The sequence below is a fragment of the Barbus barbus genome (genome assembly GCF_936440315.1).
Source record: "Barbus barbus genome assembly, chromosome: 47".
Lineage (NCBI taxonomy): Eukaryota > Metazoa > Chordata > Actinopteri > Cypriniformes > Cyprinidae > Barbus > Barbus barbus.
The window spans coordinates 11,533,672-11,555,327 of NC_136725.1; the positions used below are offsets into that span (position 1 = coordinate 11,533,672).

At 36.9% G+C, this 21,656-nt stretch overlaps 1 protein-coding gene across 1 annotated transcript; it reads left to right on the plus strand.

Annotated features, from left to right (window-relative positions):
• Positions 1–294: 294 nt before the first annotated feature.
• On the plus strand, positions 295–16,899 carry LOC306865410 (melatonin receptor type 1B-B-like; the record flags this gene model as incomplete). Its single annotated transcript, XM_079409994.1, has 2 exons — positions 295–490; positions 16,052–16,899. The coding sequence occupies 2 exons, from the start codon at positions 295–297 to the stop codon at positions 16,897–16,899; spliced, it is 1,044 nt and encodes a 347-aa protein (XP_079266120.1).
• Positions 16,900–21,656: the final 4,757 nt, after the last annotated feature.

Consider the following 21,656-nt stretch of genomic DNA (forward strand, 5'->3'; position numbering starts at 1 on the left):
ACTCTGTCTCGTATCTCTGGAGAGAGGGATGAGAGGAGAGCGGATCAACCAGAGGCGACAGAGATTTTTGGCTCAACTGTTCACAACTTCTGCTGAAAGCCATCTGGAATGGCTCGCTTTTTACAAGTATGGAAAATAGAAACAGAAAGAAATCATACAATATGTTCGAGTACAAACGCTTTTTGTTTAATATGCGCGGTACAGTACATTCTTAATTTTTTTTTTCTCCTTACTTCCTCAGGTCGCGTGAATAACTTTTAACAAACCAAACCTCGGAGAACAAGTTGGTCCGGGATGCCAGACAATATCGCTTTTCTGAAGAACAGCACAGATTTGGGGCACGTCGGTCGCGCGTTGGGTTCGAGCGCGCGCCCCGCCTGGGCAATAGCGGTGCTGGCCAGCGTGCTGATCTTCACCACTGTGGTGGATGTTTTGGGTAACCTGTTAGTCATAATTTCGGTGTTCAGGAATCGGAAACTGAGAAATGCTGGTGAGCTTTCATTTATCTTTCTAGGCTACGCGCACTACATTCGCGCGCTGTTCATTGATGTAGCGCTTCACGTGCCATTAATATTGAATGGGGATACAGATAATGAATAATGTAATGAATGAGGTAATTAGTCGACTTGTTTCCCCTTTACTTGACAAGAATCTCATTTGACATGCTGCCTTAAGTGTAAATTATACATGGTGAAAAAACTTATTCTACTCTCTAGCATATGCCTGTGTGCTTTAAGGGTTTTAGTTAAATGTAAACTGTTCATACTGTTCATACCAACATCGTAGTGTTTATGTAGTGTCGGTGAAGGATTACTTTATAGCAATAACAAGAAAATGTCTTGAAATAGGCAAACATCTTATATAACCATTCATCCAAATAGCAAACGTCAGATTTTTACAAAAATAAAGTAGACAAATTAACGAACAGCTAAAAGTTTGTTTGAATTAAAATGCCACATTTTAGTACTGAATATGTTCATGCATACCAATAGTGAGGCTTCCAGCAACCATATGAATATTTTTGTCACTCACAAGCTCGTTTTTGTGGAGAAAATTCTTGTTTCACCATTTTTTTTTAAGTCTGAGCTTTTGGTAGTGTTAAGTTCACTTCACCTTGACCATGTCATGAAAAATTTACTGCAGCTTATCGCTCTCAGCAGTATGGGCTTCAAAGACTTTCGACTGTAGTTTGGCATAATTGGATGTGTACATCAGTGAAAATCTGGCACCCTCCAGAGCCCTATTAGACCCTTTGTTTAATTGTAAATGGGTGTGTTTGATGTTTTTAAATTGATGTTAAATCTAATTACCCACTTGAATGACCCCTAACAACACATTGTGTTTTCACACATAATCCTGCCTAAAAAGTGTTTTTGGGAACAACTGTTGAACTATGATATCACGCTGTTGTTGGACTTACTATGTGTGACACTGAGGGGTTCAGAGGATGACAGATTTCATCTCTTTCAGTGCCTGTGACAATGTGTGTACGTATGCTTGTGTGTGTTTGTGGGGTTGTTCCACACACTGCTGATGCAATTGAGTGGGACTGCATTCAGAACCCCTTGACAGTTTGTGGATCTGCGGGGACATAAGTGTGGAGAGCGCTCACATAAGAGCGCACTTCAAAGCTCATGCTTTTTCACATTGAGCAAGAGCCAGACCTGTCTGCTTCAAAGGCGCACTTGCGGTCTTATATCACCCTCTGTCTGATAGACACTCCTGACTCTCTCTGCCTTCCCCCTCCAAAGCAATTCGAGCACATGGAGGTGGCATCAACAGCTCATTAGATTGAGCATGAATTCTGTCAAATTTTGTGCGTGCCCCCCCCCCCCTCCAATGGCCGTAGCGACTGCTTCTGTCTTCTCGCCTCTCGCCTGAGTGGATTTTCTGTGAAGGAGGAGAATTTATTCCTTCGTCTTTCAGCTCTTTGTCATTACCAGGGTCAATCAGGCATCTCACGCAAGCAATAACACTGTCACTAACACCCAAAGAAGCATTAAAGCAGCATGGAACGCCTCATGGATCTTTAGTGGTGGGGGCTGTGTGAACTAACAAGGGCAGAGAGCTGAGAAACGACAGAAACTGAAAGCCTCGCTCTCCAAACAAGTGTATTTGGAAGTAAAATCGTACGTTCCCAGAATCGCGTTTGCAGATTCACCGCGTAATCACCCCGTGTGAAGCACAGCCATAAAAGATTTATGACTGGTAAAAAGTCTTTTACGATAACGAAGCACATTCTGATGAGAGGGTGTGTATGAAAGAGACTGCATAAAAAGACTATTTTCTCCATGTATTTTGCTTCTCTGTTCATGTTATGTAGAACAGATGCCATGCTTTATTAGTCAGACTTCCATGTCGAGTTCACATTTGAGGAATAGTTTGTCTAGAAATTTAAATTTGCTGAAAATGGACTCATCTTTAGGCTATTCAAAATGTATATTCATCCAATCAGATTTGGATAAATTTATCATTACATCACTTTGGCTCCTCTGCAGTAAATGGGTGCCGTCGGAATTAGAGTCAAAACAGCTGATAAAAGCATCACAACAGTCCACATCGAATCAACATAAAGGGAAAACTTCAGGTTTGTACTAAATAAATTAATTATTAAGATGTTTTAACTTCAAGACCATTGCTTCTGTCTAAAATATGAGTCCTCTATCCATAATATTGTTGCTCCAGTCATAAAGTTGTCTCATCTGAGTCAGGAGAGAAATATGCACAAGCACCGTTCACAACTAAAACATCCAAATTGGTGGATTTTGAGAGGACAACATGGAATGGACTTTTATTGTGGATTATGGAAAAACACACTTTTAGTTGATAATTGGGTGAAGTCATATGCATACTTGTGGAATATTGTGATGTTTTTATCAGCTGTTTGGCCTCTTATTCTGACGGCACCCATTCACTACAGAGGTGAGCAAGTGATTTAATGTGAAATTTCTCCAAATCTGTTCCCTGTTTCCTCAATTTTATCTATGCCCTGAGTGTGAATATATTTTCAGCTAAATTTTGGGTGAATTATTTATTTTACCAATACTCCAACAGCTGTCAGTTGAAGGCATATGGCAGCCAGGGCTTCTGGAGTATCATTGTCCGTTGGCCCCTCTCCCTTGCACTGTCCCCTGTGTGGTTATGTAATAGTGTTTCTAGAAAGGGGGTGAGTGCCAAGTGAAGTCCTCCTGCTGTCAGATTCCTGGCTGGCCCTGCTGTGCCACATGAGTATGGACGTTACATTGGTCAGCACGACCATCAGCACGTGTTTGTGTGCACTGATGTATGTGTGTGGTGAAAATGGCTTTGTAAACCACAGGAGACCATAAAAATGAGTTGAGACAGACAGAGTGTTCCTGTCCTGTGATTAGGGAAGTTTAGTCTTGTAATTTTGCTTTAGGTCAGATAAGATAAAACATTAGTGGGCTTGAAGCCAAGACTTTGGAGAAGATTAGTGACTGGTAAATGACTGTGACTGGCATGGCATTAGCTGTGAGAGATGTGATGCTCAAATTCATATTCATGGAAAACTGTCAGCATTAACTCACCCTGACATTGTCTCACAGTACTATAACTTACATTAATATGTGGAGAGCAGAAGGTTCATTAAACATTACAAGCAACATAATGTTCCTGGTCACTTTAAATATTCATTGTGTAGAAAAGAGCAGCATGAACATTATTCAAAATCCTGTTTTTGCTTTCAACAAAAAATAGGTTTGATTCAACATAAGGAGGATGTTTTTCATTTATGAGTAAACTATTGCTTTAAGACATCTTTGGAGAAATATTCTGTTTGATTCTTGTTCTGTTTGTGTTCTAGGGGAATTTTGTGCACTCTTGCTTTTCTCTCTGCCTCGTGGCTATCCATGATTAAACTTAAATGGGGTCAGTGTCCATCCGCAGAGTTGTCAAAGCCTTCCCATATAAGGGGTATCTGGTTTTGCTCTCTCTCTTTGAGAGTGCGATTTTGAATGTCTCCTTGATTTTTCTCGTCTCGGCTTTTGAGCCTTGTGAAAGTGAACTGCTGTCCTCACCACCTGCCGGGGTGTTCATGTCCTGCACAAGAGCGGAAACACCTCTGTCTCTCACACAAACAGACACATGCAGGGAGACCAAGAAAATTAACACCAATAGCAAAATGGATGGGTTTTTGTTTGTCTGACATTTAGAGGAAGCAGGAAATAAAGGAAAAACAGAGGCATTCAAAGAAAGACCGCCACCAGCAACATTAGCAGTTGGCTACAAAAGACAGGCAAGATAATGTGACTCCATAGCATGCTTCTGACCCAGTTCAGCACCATGGACAGCAATGGATCAGTCATTCAAATCCAAATCCTTTCTATATCTGTTTTGAATGCATTGTAGTCATTTAGAAGAATCTTATGTAACTGTCATGTCGGACCCTTGAGCAATTCCGTTAGGAAGTGGGTTTGGGCTGGAGCGTTGTGGATTTGATGCACATTGCAGATTAAAGTCTGTGTGAACAGTGTTCAGAGAAAATTGCATTTTGAGCTTTATAACTTGGAAAAAAAATGATATACTTGAGTTGCAGTTTGAATTACATTTATAAAATAGTGTACCAGACTTACATAAATAATCTTTTTTTTTTCTCAAGGTCAGACATTTAATTATAACATATTTACATAGTAGCAAAAAAATAGCCGAATATTAGCAGAATGTCTAACAGGAAATAAAGATAAGGTTGAGGATGTTACATTTTGATATTTATTGACCATGCATCTTTGAAAATTTTTGATTATTATACAAAAATTCAGGACAGGATGGTTCTAATGAAACCAGTCCACAAAATATTACAGAACTGTATATGATGTCACTTTTCATTAAGAAAACATTATCAATGTTTTCTTACAACATTTTAACTAGAGGAAGGAAAATAAAGAAGAAATATTTGGTGTAATTATTAATGAATTGATTTTTTATGTCTGAAGTCAAATAGGACCTAGAGACATAGAGACAGTAGTGAAATGATTTAAAATCAAACATTTTCAGTTAATATTATAATAAACAATATTTGATAAATAATCTTTTATCTTAAACATTGAGTGAAATATTTTGCTCATTATATTTGATCAAATGCTTTGTTCAAAAGTTTGTGTTTAGTAAGATTATTTTTAATTAGATTTTAATATTTTTATTCTGTAAGGACATTCGTTTGATTATACAGCACACCTTTAATGCCTTTTTCAATGTTTTAAAAGATTTCTACTTCAAATAAATGCAGTTCTTTTTAATTTTATGATCATCAAGGTATACAGAAAAAAAAAAAAATAAATATGGCTTCCACAATAATATTAAGCAGCATACCTGGTTTTAGCATTGATTATGAGAATAATAAGAAATGTTTTTGAGCATCAAATCAGCATATTCGAATGATTTCTGAAGGATCACATGACACTGAAGACTGGAGTAATGGTTGCTTAAAATCCAGCTTTGCCATAACAGGAATATGTAAATGAAAATGTACTTTATCACATGATTTACAGAGTAAATGTTATTTTTTTTTATTACACTCCCTGTGAAAAGGGCTTATATCTTCCTTATTGGATTTGACTTGTTTTGCCAAAAGGTTCTGAATATCTCATAATTCTGTTCAATCCATTCAGCCTGGTTGAGCTACAGTGGCACTAGAAGAGCCTGTCACAAGTGAATTCGCCAAAGTAATGGAACTTTGCTGGTGTCCTTTGTTCCTTCTTTCACTTTTCTTTTTTTTTCACTTTTCTTTCCCTCACTGATATACCAGCAAGTGTCATTGCCCAGGGAGGCATTTGAAATTTAACAGGTAGAAAAAGAAAATCTCTACCGAAGCATTTGTATTTAGTTCTTGTTTCGCTCTACCGCAGGTTCAAATAGGAGACAGAGTTTCAGGTTTACTTAATGATAGGTTCACAGCAGTAACTGTTTGTCTCCGCCTGTCTGTTTTTTTGAAAGATGCTTGGATTTGAATGCATGAAACAAAAATATTTCCACCCTTTCTGTTTCTGTCCAATTTAACAGATTCTCAGTGGACCATGATGTTGTTGTCTCAGGATGTATCATTCGGGAGACACTTTAAAGCAAAGGTCTTGCAGTTGGATAGTTGCAGTGACGATAACAGTTGTCCTGGAACCACTCACAATCTTGTTTAATGCTTTTTTCCCTCCTCCCTCTTTCAACCAAAATTATTAGTATTTTTTTGTGTGGAAATGTCGTAAAAATATATAATAAAATGTAAAATTACACTGAACAAAATTAAATCTGAAGGTTTTCGTAGCTCTGCAAATTTTACTTTGCTCTCTAGGCAAAGTTCTCTTTTACATGCTGCATGCTGACTGTACCTTGGCACAAGATAAAACAGCAAAACCCTGGACAGGCAGGCTGAGGCATCACCATGATCTTCAAGCCCATCTTTCCTGATTTCACAAACCAGAGTCCCAGCAAAAAAAGTGCTGCGTGTCAAGATTTTTGAGATCCATTTATGTATGCATACATTGAGGCATTATCTGATCACTTTAGTTTAATGAAATCCATCGTTCTACACCCTACAACCAGTGATAATAATGCAAAGCTCTGGACTGAGTCATTTGATCATTGGGAATTGTGGGCTGAGGCGCACAATCTGAATTTCATGAACCCCAATTTTGATCTGATCAAAGATTGCATGCCTCAAGCATTTTAAACCCTTTAAAGCTATACTTCAACATCAGCATGAAATAAAAATCCACACTGTTCAGAAAAAAGAGAAAAATTAAGCAAACTCAATGTAACATATATCATCCTACCAAAGCTTTCAACACAGCCTAAGTTGAACTTTTGTGCCGTTTACACTGCTGTTACATAACACAATCTGACACATTTTATTTACATTACTCCATGACTCATCTGATTCACTTTGAAGGAGTCAAAGGTCAGCATGTTGACATTTTGACAGAGGCCTTCAACGAGGATACTGTATGGCTGTTCAGAGGGCTGAATGATGTAATAGTGTTTGGCTGGAAGGAACGCTGAGGTTCAGAGTGGGCTGACTGATCGCAGGGTGGATTGTAGAGAAGCCGGTGTGGTTTCACATAGGTGGGATATAGTCTTTTTCGATTTGTGTTGGCAGAATGACGTGAAACTCAAGCAGCAGTTATCCTTTAAGAGAAAAACATAAAATTCCAGAGCAGAAAGGGCAAGCTTTTGTATTTGACGGGAGCTTTTTGTATAGTACTTATAGTTCACCTAAAAATTAAAATTCTGTCATTAATTACTTACTCTCATGTCATTCCAAACCCATAAGACCTTTGCTGCTCTTAAAGTGACAGCGGGCTATATTCCTGCTGCCGACTGTGAGCTGTGAAACAACAAAAGACAAAGACAAAATCACTCACTGCTCTTCACAGAAGGTCTTTTGTAGCTTTAATAAGAAACAAAGGAAGTTTAATTCTTACAGTGAAGACTATGCTGTTTTATTTTACATTTGATTATTCAATTTCTATAGGCTAACTGAATACTTTAGACTTGCATAAAAAAATTGTTTATATGGCCCACTAATAATCATTAATCATTAAATAATCTTGATTACAATATTGACCAAAAATAATCGTGATTATGATTTTTGTCATAATCAAGCAGCCCTATTTTTGATGAAATTCAAGACCTTTCTGACCCTGCATAGACAGTAACGCAACTACCACATTCAAGGCCCAGAAAGGTAGTAAGGGCATTGTTAAAATAGTCCATGTGACACCAGTGGTTCAATCGTAATTTTATGAAGCTACAAGAATACGATTTGTGCGCAAAGTAAACAAAAATGACGACTTTATTAAATTATTTCTCTTTTGTGACAGAAGATGCACGTTACACGCAAGTAACCCAATAATAATAATAATAATTCCACTACAGTTCTTTCATGTCAGATCATGTCAATAAATGTATTTTATTAATTGGTCATGAAATAAGCAGAATGTTGTAGGGGTATTACAGGACATTACATTCTTTGGAAGTGAAGGCAGCTGTTTGAAGCTGCAGTGGCCATGGCTCAAGGGCACAATAATAGTGCTTGTCATTTGGTGCTACTGAGAGTGCATGCTTCCGGGTACCAATTAAGATTAGCCCTTGGTGCTGCTCTATTTGGGCCTCAGTGCAGTTTTTCATCATTTCTAGTTCTCATATCCCCAAGGACTGGACCCCTGCCACAATTTGCAATCCGTAAAAATACAACAAAAACATGTCACCATCCTCATCTGCATATCCCAAAAGTTGCAATAGCCTATAACGAGATTTCCATATTTTACCTAGTATGAAATGACCTTGTGAATATATCAGTCAAAAGGAACAGAAAAGTGGTTCCTCAGTAATTTGCCTTGACCTGAGTGCTTCACCCTGCTGAATGTTGTAATATATAAATGAAAATTGAATTGTCGGAGTGAGTAAAATACGCAACAGGGTTAATATCGATAAGTGTTTTAACCTTTCAGGATCAAGGTTTATACTTTGAACATTTAAACTACACTTTTAATGCTAAGCTCGTCACTGATAAAAAACCTTTGAAATGACAAAAGGCTGTGATCAAAGACAGGTCATTTTTTTCTCTCTTGAATCAGGAAGTAATCTTTGAGTAATACAGCAATACAGCAACAAATCATTCTTGTTGCATACTGCACTGAACCAATATTTAATTTTTCAAGAGCTCACCCACTAACATCTAAATTGAAACAATGTTATATATAAATATATATTTAAAATTGTTTTTATCTATTTTATTTTTAATGTATTACACATACTTATGACAAATGAAAACTGTAGGTAATCCAGGTTTGAATTTGGTCTGCATCGTGCCTCATCCTGTCTTTATTACAGGATATAATATATCAATAATAATAATATATCAATAATGATAAACATATAATAGTATGTATATACAGCATGCATATAGTAAAGAACCAAACATATCAGTAATATAATTGCTGTAAATTATATTGTCAACACTGAGGCTCTAAATTCATTTTCTGTAAGATTTAATCTTCATCTGAATTTTTTTTTTGTCTTGATCCTTAATCATATGCAGTTGAGGGGTCTCCATGTGCTATCAGCTTTTATCAATTATGAGTAGCAGCGCAGATGCTGTGCTAATGAGCACATAAATTAGGCTGCATGTGAAGTTCCTCAAGGTCATCCTCCTCCATTAGTAATTACACTTTTTGAACTTAAGTGGAATTGAGCTCGAAGTGAACAATAAGCCACGCTCAGCAAGAACAAGGGCTTCCATCAGAGGTTCAATTTCCTCTAATTACGCATGGATCACCTTTCACTATCTGAAACACCAAGAAGTTTTATTTTGTGCAAAATCATTCCCATGAGAGGAACATGAAATGAGTCAGAGCACAAGTCAATCCTTCTCACAATCCTTCCAATTAGCTTTCTTGTATAACATCTGGAATAATACACTATACCTTTCTAAAGTTTGGGGTCAGAAAGATGCGTTAAATTCATCAAACGTGACTATAGAATAGATTGTTACAAAATATTTATATTTCAAATAAATGCTGTTCTTGACTTTTATTAATCAAAGAATCATGAAACATGCATATCATTCCACAAAAATATTAAGCAGCACAACTATTTGCAAAGTTATCAGTAATAATAACAATTGTTTCTTGAGCTTCAAATCAGGAAATTAGAATGATTTGAAGGATCATGTTACATCAAACACTGGACTAATGATGCTGAAAATTATACTTTGTCATCGCTGGAATAAATTTCATTTTAAAATATGTAAAATAGAAAGCAGTTATTTTAAATTGTAATAATATTTCATAATATTAAAATGTTTATTGAATTTTTGATCAAATGAATGCACCCTTGGGGAGCATAAGACACTTAAAACTAGGGCTGAGCGATTAATTGCATTTGCGATAATATCGCGATATGAAAAAACGTGATCTTTCAACCGCAGAGGCTGCGATTACACTCTGTCACATGACACACGAGAGTAAAGAGGTGTTCGACTTGAAGATCGATCGGTGTATGACATCAAAGTACGGCGAGAGAAAGCATAAGGAGACATCCGCTCTCTTATAGCTCGCAGTATTTGATGACACACAGCGATCGGTCTAGCTGCGCTGCTTCAAGTCCAACATGGGGCATCCAAGTTATTTGACATATTTGAACATAAAAAAAAAAAAAAGTAACAATAGTTACTTTCCCTGGTAATTAGTTTCTTTTATAATGATGTAACTCAGTTACTGTGCCCAAAACTGCAAACTATACAATGATTTATTACTTGTCTTTATTGCATAATACAGAATATAAAAAGCTTTAAAAAATAATCGCATATTAAATCGCAGTCGCAATATTGGTAAAAAAAATTAGATTATTAAAAAGCAATTAGATTATTTTCCAAAATCGTTCAGCCCTGCTTGAAACAAGTTAAAACATTAAAAACTTTTGTATGTTAGTGTATATTTAGCGTGTTTGACTTCAGCACCATGGACAGAGTAAGGAAGCAGTTAAAATATAAAGTCTTACTATATATCAGCATGGATTTCTGCTGATGTTTTGGCTTCATTTTCTGTCTACATTCTCTAGATATACTGACCTTGTAAAGAAAAGGTCAAATAGCCATTTAAATGAAAGGACCCACTAGTGCACCATACTGACTCTCATTTACTTTTATTCTGTTAATCTGTGCGGTCATTCATTCCCAAGAGACCCTGGACCTCACTGCATGCACTACCTGGACACAATGAAAGATTTCCTCAGAAATCCTTAGAAAATGCAGGGTCAAGATGTATTATTGTGCTTGGCATGGCTTTACAAAATTGCAAAGGTTGTCCAGATCCGCAAGGAAAAGCAAAAAAGGCCACCTGTCTTGTGGGCATGTTGGAGATGCCCACATGCCAACATTCCCTATGTGTCTTACAGCTGTAGCTCTTCTTTTTTTCCCTTAAAGAACAGTTCACCCAAAATAGAAAATTTACTGAAACATTTACTCACCCTCAGGCCATCCAAGATGCAGATTAGTTTGTTTCTTCAAATCTTGTTTCAGAACAGATTTGGCGAAATTTAGCATTAGATCACTTGCTTAGCAAAGGATCATATGCAGTGAATGGGTGCCGTCAGAATGAGAGTCCAAACAGCTGATAAAAACATCACAATAATCCACAACACGACTCCAGTCCATTAATTAACATACTGTGAAGTGAAAAGCTGCATGTTTGTAAGAAACAAATCTATCATCATATAGCATTTTAACTTTAAACTGTCACTTCTAGCCAAAATGTCAGCCCATAATCTATAATAATGCTTCCTCCAGTAAAAAAGTCCATCCCCTATTGTGCATATTTCTCTCCTAATTCAGATGCAACAACTTTTTCACTGGAGAAAGCAATATTATTTTAAAACACTGGATTTGTTTATAACAAAAATATGCAGCTTTTCATTTCACAAGACGATAATTGATGGACTAGAGTCATGTGAATTACTTGTGGATTATTGTGATGTTTTGAGCTCTGTTTGAACTTTCATTCTGACGATGGCACCCATTCGCTGCAAAGGATCCATTGGTGAGCAAGTGATGTAATGCTAAATTTCTCCTGATCTGTTCTGATGGATAAAAAAAACTAATCTTGGATGGCCTATGTGTGAGTAAAGTTTTTAAGAAAACTTTAATTTTTAGGTGAAGTTTTCCTTTACAAGCATATGAATGTCACATTTTTAGATATGAAGAGGAAGAGTGAGATAAGAAAGGCAAGGACAAGAAGATGTCTTAGTTATTTCCTATTTAAAATAGTTGCAATGTAAAGGAAAACCTCACAGAAGAAGCTGGGGAAAAGTTCTGGAGGGAGAACAGGAGGCAAGGGTTCTTATTCCATGTCTAAGGCTCATTATAAAATCACTTGAACAGGGTCAGACCGGGTTATGAAACCCTCAGAGTACAGTATAAAATGATACGTGCATGCCATGCTCACCTGTCAAAGACTTTAAATACGAGTATCAGACAATATTCCCAATAGTCCTGGAAAACCTGAAATTATCAGGAAATTTTAGACGATCTCTATCATGTAGGTTTGCCATACTTTTTTTTTTTTTTTTTTTTGTGAAGTGCAGGTCTGAAAGCCTCCATCAGCTACAATCATGACAATTTTTTGGTCAAAAGGTGTGGAAACCTGTGACGTGCATGATCTTAAATGTGGTAAGTTGTATGAGCACAGCTGAATGTCATTTTAGATTTCTTTCTATTCCTACTTCAACTAGACTTTATTCACGTCACGTGCAGGTATTCACGTCAGACTAGATTGCTGTGTTTCCCTCTGTCACACTCACACACACACACACACACACACACACACACACACACACACACACACACACATATTAATCAAACACAGGCTCATTACTCAATAGGTTCTCATTGAGTGCGTTTACATGGACCCTCTTAATGCGATTATAATGAGATTTTGACAATATTGCGATTAATCTTTACCTCATGTAAACGCAATACCTCAAATTAAATAATGCGATTAAGCTCATAATCGCAGCAAACATAATCGTATTAACATAGGTGGCGTACGCCAATTTTAATCGGAATATACAGTCATGTAAACACCTTAATCGCAGTACTGCTCTGACCAAAGTGCACATGCACTTGTGAAATACATGAATAACGTGACACGCACCTGTAATAATACGGAGATTATGCTGCATTCACGTGCTATCGAAATTATCATACGAGTGTCCTAGTCGGAAATTGGCCATATAAGGCCTCTCTAAGGCCGTTCATGTGCAATTTCCGACTAGGAAACTCATATTTACGATAAATCCGATAGCACGTGAATGCAGCATAAGAAACGATGGCGGGGAAGAAAGCATCACATTCTGGGGAAAACATAACTCGCTGCCACCAGTCTCTGTTCCATACCCTCATCCAGAAACGGCGAGTAGAACGCGACGGCAGCGATCACGTTTCTATGGCGCCGAAAAAGCGTGTATACAGCCATACAAAATCAGCATGCATTAAATGTCAATAAATTAAAACAGCGGCCAGTAACACACCTGCTCTTTCTGAGTCCATCATTTGTGCTGTCCAGTGGGGTATGTGAATAATGGCAGTAAAAAAAATTACCACAATTCTTAGCGAGTAATAAGAATAACGGAAATTGCATGTAAACGGGAGTAAGAGCATTGCTCTTGACATGTAAACATCAAAATGCGATTAAGTCCTTACTCTGATTATTGGAAATAATCATATTATTTGTGCACATGTAAACGTAGTCATTGTCAGCATTTGTAGTTGTCATATTTTGATATTTAAGACAGAGTGAGTTGGAGCTTGCAAAAAATGCTGTGTAGCCTACACAATATATTATAATTCATTTTATTATTATTCTGTATTGTAGATCTGCAATTACTGTTCTTGCACAGTGGGCAGCATTTATGTATTTAGCTTTGTCTGAAACCACATCAATATTCTGCATAATTGTCTCTTTATAATGCTTAAATATGCAGAGATGAGTTATATAAAGGTAAATAAATAAATATGAATTCAGACAGGAGCTTTTATTATGACCAAAGGCATTACTAAAAAATAACCTTTTGTAAGAGGATTATATAGTGGAGTTCACACATTAAGTGGCTTAAGCGATTAAAAAAATATGCATGTTACACACAGGTTAATTTCTTCACATGTGAAGACAAAAATGCCATTTATACCAGCTGACATTGTGCGTTATTTCACGATACATTCATCTACAGAGCAGCGCTATGGCCTTGAATGTGCTTCATCTCTGGTTGAATTATAGTGGGGATAAACGTCTAAAGAAAAGAGAAGAAAGCTCAGAGAAGAAAGGTTGGGCTCAGGTAGGTCAGGGTAATTGTGTTTATCATTTCATAGACTCTAGCTTTATCCTCTGAATAAAGCTAAGAAAAGGGAATATCTGAAAAGAGTAAAGTCAGTGTCGTTTCAACATGACAGACTGAAAGAGTTTTTAGGTTTTTTAAAGGCCACCGTGATGAACAGCATATATTATAATATTGGGTTATGATCTCTCTAATGTCATGCTGAGAAGTTCCAGGAATACTTTTGAACATTTGCTGAAAAGGATGGGGAAAAAACAGCTTTCCCCCCTTCTAATTTTTTTATTTGTATATGCATTGCTGTTGGTGACAGAATCCAAGTGAAATGTTATGCTTCTCTTTCAACAGGAAAATCTGATTAATGGGGGTCCTTATGTTTATGGCCTTCACGTTTCATCCAGAGTCTTAGGGCTGGGAGGGGGAAAAACACTGACTGAATGTTAAAAAGCTGTAGGTGATGAGGGGAAAATGTATGCCTTATTGAAGCTGTTCACCACTCATGCCTTTGACACAATCATTTCTTATTCTTTTAAATGTGAGTCTCTTGAAACTTGGCAAGAATATGTCAAGATCACATTTCACTCCAAAAAGAAAAATAAGAATATTGTGCATAAAGAAATTGAATCTTAGTTTTAGCACCATAAAGATTATTTTTTTATTAAGCAAAGTTATTATAATTAAGCACATATTTCCCAAAGTAATACAAAGCAAATGTTTACGGCGTAGCAAATTTAATGTATTTTACAGTTGTAGACCATGTAAGTTTTATGCTGCTTTTAAATAAAAATTGTATTAGTATTAGTATTAATATTTTGTATGTGTTTGTGTGTGTGTATATATAAAATTCAAGAAATCTTATTGATCCTGAAATAGACTTGTTATTTTATGCTAAATACATTTTTCACTTTTATTTTTGGGGTAAAATGTGAGCTGGACATGTTTTTGTGAGATTCAACTTTCCACTTCCTTCCACTTTCATTATACTGATGGGAAATCAACTGGAAAAACACAAAAAATACACTTTAAATATAGCTGAATGCAGATATTTGCTAGTAACACGAATAAAGGGCTATCTGGACTATTTAGATGACTCAGTCGGGCTGTGAACAGTGACTGTTTAACATGAGAAAGTGAGTAAATGGATTGGTCGACATAACAGAACTTTTAACACAGCAGACCATGCATGAGATTAATCTGAGAGGGCAGAGGCTAGAAGAGAGCGCATTGTTTTACAGAGCGATGTGTTTTCTGTTGTCACAGTGTAATCAAAGGCTTCACACTCCCGGGAGATCCTGCTTTTGAAGTTGATGTGATTCATTCTTTGTCTTTTCTTTTCACTCTGTAGCTTTGTCAGTCTTGATTCTTGTTTCCTCTCTTATTTGCTCGCTGGTTCTCAGCTTGTCGTTAACATGAGTTTAGCCCTATTCAATTTAAAAGGCATAAAACATGATTGGAAGTGCAAAGGCAGGAAGCATTTATGCCATCATGCTGATAGCACGCGCACAGATGAGACCTGAACAGCACACGTTGATATCGGTGTTTAAACTAAAGTCATGTAAGCTTGGCCAGTTTAAGCATTTAAGAGCCAGAGGACGCGAGCTCGCGCGCGCAGTGAGAAGATCTGTGCGTGCGCTCATCAGAAGCGCGCAAACTCGCGTCTCGAAATATGAAGCTCTCGCTGAAGTATTGTGTTTGAATGGACAAATTCAAACAAAAATTCTGTCAAAATGCCCGTATTGGTATAGCATATCCTATAGCAGACATAGCCGGCTGAGCGTACAGTATCAGTGCATAGGATCTATCTATCTATCTATAGGTATATATATATAAACATAATATTTATAAATTCATTGATTTATTCACGTAATAATACAATCTTTTGACATGGCAGAGTCAATTTGTAAAAAAAATTAAAAATAAAAAAATAAAATAAATATTAATTTTATTCAAATAATACAACCTAGGTCTTGAACCCTAATCAAACACACCTGAACCAGCTAATCAAACTCTTCAGGATCACTTGAAAAATCACAGGCCAGGTGAGCTGAAATAGGTTGGAAATAAACAGAACAGAGGCACCAGGAGCAGGTATAGGTAATAAATTTTTTCGATTTTGCCACAGTAGGCATAACAAACAGTGCTATCACATCGACATCAATCTGTGCTCGTAGAAATTAGATTATTAACAAGTCCTCTTTCTCTCTGTTTCGCACAGGCAACGTGTTTGTTGTCAGTTTGGCCTTCGCTGACCTGGTGGTGGCTTTCTATCCCTACCCGCTGGTCTTGTACGCGATCTTCCATGACGGCTGGTCTCTGGGGGAAACCCAGTGTAAAATCAGTGGATTCCTAATGGGCCTGAGTGTGATCGGCTCGGTTTTCAACATCACTGGCATCGCCATCAACCGTTACTGCTACATCTGTCACAGTTTTGCCTACGGACGTCTCTACAGCTTCCATAACACACTGCTGTTAGTGGCCCTGATCTGGGCGCTCACTGTGCTCGCCATTCTTCCCAACTTCTTTGTGGGTTCGCTGAGTTACGACCCCCGCGTTTACTCCTGCACCTTCACGCAGACTGCCAGCAGCTCCTACACTGTGGTGGTGGTGGTGGTTCACTTCCTGGTGCCCATCGCGGTGGTGACCTTCTGCTACCTGAGGATTTGGGTTCTGGTGATACAGGTGAGGAGGAAGGTGAAGAGCGAGGAACGCTCAAGGGTGAGGCCCAGCGACGTGCGCAACTTCGTCACCATGTTCGTGGTGTTCGTTTTATTTGCAATCTGCTGGGCTCCGCTCAATCTAATCGGTCTCGTGGTGGCCATCGACCCAGAGGCCATGGCTCCACGTATTCCAGAGTGGCTCTTTGTGGTCAGCTACTTTATGGCCTATTTCAACAGTTGCCTCAATGCGATCATTTACGGACTCCTCAATCGGAACTTCCGAAAGGAGTATGTGCGGATCATGACGTCAGTGTGGATTCCTCGGAGGTTTGTGACTGAGACTTCCAGGGCTGCCACAGATGGGATGAGGAGCAAACCCTCACCAGCCATCAACAACAACGAGTGACTTTTGTTTTCAGCCAATCGCTGTTCAGAAGGAAACGTCATGGATGCATGAAGCAAATTAATATGCTTTGAACTGTGAACACTTGACTTTTTTAATGCTACAAAACCATTATGTACAACTCAGGGTGCTTGTTTTATTTTCAACCTAGGCTCGTTGGAAATTTGTGAGTGTCTAAATTTCTGCAAAACCTGAAACGTGTTGCAATGGGTACATTTCACTGAAATTTTCAGGTGACACGTCTACAAACAGTGATATAAGCCATTTCATTTTTTTCTCCATTGGAGCTGCAGTTTTATTAAACAGTACAGCACAATAAAAATGACACTCCCGTGTGTACGAAATAGTTGCAAAATGATATTGCATTGCTTGTAGTATGTTTCACAGCAGTTTCAAAGCAAAATATCTAGTGTCTAACAAGTTTAATTTTCTCTGAAACAGCTGAACATGAATGAGCTAATGCTTTATTACATTGTTTTTAACACAGCAATTCAGAAATTAAATGTTGGGTGAAAATGCTCCATTGCATTTGAAATTAATTTACCACCTACACTAAACCCTACCAACAGTGTAAAGAAAAGCAAATGTCAGGTAAAAACATTTCCTGAAGCAACCGTGCCATTTTAGCTTCAAAACGTTGAGCTCTTTTGTGGAATGTCATGACTTGTGGTTTACAGGACTCGTACCAGAATACTCTGCATCGCAAATGCAATGCTGTACCTACCGAGCAAGTTTACTATGTCGGAGAAACCATTAAAATTGAGCAAATTATGTGATGCAAATGTTAAAACGTATTAGTTTACAAATCATGCAGTATGATAAAACTGTTTTGAGGCCATTGCATAGTATTGTGGAAGGAACCATGCAAAAACAAACCTTTTATTCATCAATAATCTGCCCCATAATCATAATTTATGTGAAAAGCAAAGAAAGTTATTATTTTACTGTCTCTAGTGTTCACTTCACCTGGAAACTGCAGCGAATTGTATTATGTATATAGATATGAAATGTAGGCAGTTCCAGTGAGCCTTGGTTGTATATTTTTGATGTTGTGATCCATTTCAGAACATTATTATTATTATTATTATTAAGAATAATAAGAAATATTTAACTCACAATTTATATAGAAAATTAAACAAAGTAAATTTTAAATCCATGTATTTATGGACTGTTTATGATCCATGACTATTTATTGAAGACATTTTGTACAATTTTGTGGGTCTGTTGTATATATGTTGTATAAATCAGTATGCATCACATATTTTAGTCATTTTCAATTCAGAACTTCTGCCTTACACTTCAACTTTCACATGAAATATGAAAAAATCCATATATTTAAGGTGCCAAATATTATTGCATTGACAGTATATCTGATATACCAAATCAGTTTGTCATATCGAACCAAATGGGATTCTGAGTGCATCCTAATTTAAATGTGACGTCAACAGAGCTTTAATGAGCGAAGAGCTTCCAGCACAGCAAGATAAAGCACAAACTTAAAAAAAGCACTTCATGTGGATTCTGCAAAGAGAAATTGAGCTTTTTCAAAGTGAACGGTGACAGTGTGTGGTCAGTCAGTCATCAGTTTCAATCTGTGTTCACCTCTTATCTTTCAAACATTAAATGTCATTCATGACTTTGGGGTTATTTCTTTGCCAAGAAATGTGCATGACTCTGAAATCATATATTTTCTTCAACAAATGATCTGCTAGTAAAACGCAGCAGGAATTCCGATTAAGATAAAGGTTACTGGCAAAAGGGGAAAATATTAATGAGACCTGGTTCGAATGTATTACTGTTACCTGTGCTTGTTTTCACTTTATTTGACAATGTGCGATTTAATCCTCCCGCCATAACGAGATGTTATGCAGTGTGATTGTACTGCGTGAGAACATTCTTCACCATTGACCTGAATAAAAGAAAAGAACCAAACTGACGAAAGCCAAGTCTATTGGTGATTGTGTAACCTCTCTCTGGTATGAATGGGCTGCAGAGGGATTACATGGAGAGATTGGGATGAGCTTGCTCCTTATGGCCACATTTGCACAGGGAATTATGGGGGATGTGTGGCTAGCGTCCCAGCAGGTGGTGGACTGAGGTAGTTGATAACATAAATACTTGGCCAAGTTGAGAGCGATCTTGTCGTCAATTTGCTGAATGCATTATCCAGATGGGTTGCAGGGAGGGAATCTGGTTGAAAACCATAGCAAAAATTTAATGGGAGTTGTCCCAGACAAGGCTTTGGAATATAGAAGATTATTTGTGAGGAAAATAAATATGTCATGGACAATTTCAAGCTAGTTTGCAACAAACTATTCGTGATTTAATGTAGTTCACTTACATCTTAATTAGAGTGACAGCGTCAAACCACCACATAAATTTACATGAAATACAAAAATACTACAATTTACATAAGGATATATACTCTACATTTAAAACACCCATGGTGTACTATGGGAAATTAATACTCCAACAAGGTAATTGATCAAAAGTCACAGTAAAGACATTATATTACAAATCATAAACATAATATTACACAAGATTCCTATTCCAAATAAATGCTGTTCTTTTGAACATTCTATTGATTTGTATTCAAATACACCACAGTTTACAAAATATTAAGCAGCATTGTTTTCAACATTGATAATAATAAATAAATTTTTTTAAATCAGTATAATAATATAATTTCTGAATGAGTAATGGCATCTAAATATTTCAGGTTTGCAATCACAGGAATAAATTACATTTTAAAACACACTAAAATGGAAAACTTTTTTTTTTTAAATTGTAATAATATTTCACAATATTACCGTTTTAATGTGGTTTTGAGCAGATAAATGTAGCCTTGGTGAGCAAGCATACTGTATGAGATTTCTTTCAAAAACATTAAAAGATCTTAATAAAGGTACTCTAAAAATAATATCTATGTAGCATTTAGATGCATTATACCACTACTTGTTGAGGGAGGAAAAAGCTTGTCATTTAAAAGTGGTGAAAGTTGGCAGAGCACAAAATACAGCAAAACGAAGTGTGTGGGACACTCCTTGGATCAGAACTGGTTTTTAAGCCTTTGAGAATGAAGTTCAGGTTTGATGTTCCAGCCGTGTCTGTGCCGAGAGACTCTGAGCTTGAGTTCCCTTCACCCTGCCTTACAGCACTCTTGCTTTACACAGCAACTTGAGAAACCTGTCAAAGATATCTAAAAGCAGCTAAAGATAAAAAATAAAACTATTCTGCACCCCCCCCCCCCCCCCCCCCAAAAAAATGTTTTTTTAAATTAATTAAATCATGTATCAATACACAGATATGAAGCTTTGAGTCATATGATAGTATAACGCAACCGTGTGCTGCTTTCCCTTTTTTTATGCACTATCAACATGCACTTTGGTTTATCACATGTATAAGGTAATATTCAGTAAATTCAGATGATGGATCTTGGACTGAATACAACAACAGCCAACGATTATAGCATATTTCGCACAGATAAAAGAGATTTGGTGTATTGAATGCGACATACAGACAGCTACTCTGCCAGAACACACACACACGCACAAAAAAAAATCATAATGAAAGTAAATATTGTAACAAGTAATTTTTAAACTTCAAATTAAACCATATAGCACAACGTGAAGTGAGAGAACTAAGTGGTTCCCTCAGCAGATGAAACTGCCCTGTGGGAAAATGATCATATTACAAACCCTTCTAATTTACCTTTGCTCTCGCTTTCATCTCTCAAACACACTCGTGAACACTTACACACACTCATACAGAAACCTTATTTAAAAACATTATGCAGCTCACTTAAAGGGCCCTGAGACTGGTAAACATTCATACATGCACACATATACTTGCTTAAAGAAACACTTTGCATGTAAATCAATGAATGTACACACAAAGACTGTGTGTGTACATGCACACTTCTAAAATGCATGGGATTGAGCAAAAGCAATCGCAGGTTCAACTATGGGTCGGTGAGATATTGCAATCTGTCTGAGCTCAATCGCTATTGTAGCTCTTAGAAAAGACCTCATCCCTTTGAATGCTCCCTGTGTGCTGTAAATTGAATAAATTGATTATTTATGGAATACACATTTTTTAAATACACATTTTTTGTATGCCACATGTTTACACTGCAGCGTAACACACCTTCATATTTACATTGTTATTTTTCAATCAGCAGTCATTTTCATCCAATACAGTTAGTATACTTAACCTACACACAAACCTGCTTGTGTGCACTTTTGTAAAAACATTTTAAAAACAGGCCATAGTTAATTATGACACTCATAACACAAACAACAAGCCAGAAAAACTGTATGCACGTCTGCCATATGCCTTTAGGATGTACATTTGCATGATTTCATTATTCTTCAAAAAGTCAAGTATATCTCATAATGTGGTCAAAACAGTTTAGGGATGACTTGGGACTAAAAATAAGCCTGGGACCTTTACCAGCCCATCAGAACCCTCAGCATGGAGAATCCCCCACCATCATACACATATAATACAAATAATACTCTCATCTGCTTAAAATTGTCTATACAGCATACTTTTTACAAGCATATTTCTGCAAAGCTGAAAAGTGTGTAGAATACAAGCATGCTTGCACAGTGTCTGTTATAGATAATAATATATAACCAATGAATACATGCAAAATAATATATTAAACATTTTATTATTACAATTATTATTTGAAGTAAAAGTAGTAGTATACAGAATAATATTTTAATGGTAATATATGTTTGTAAATTGTAATGCAC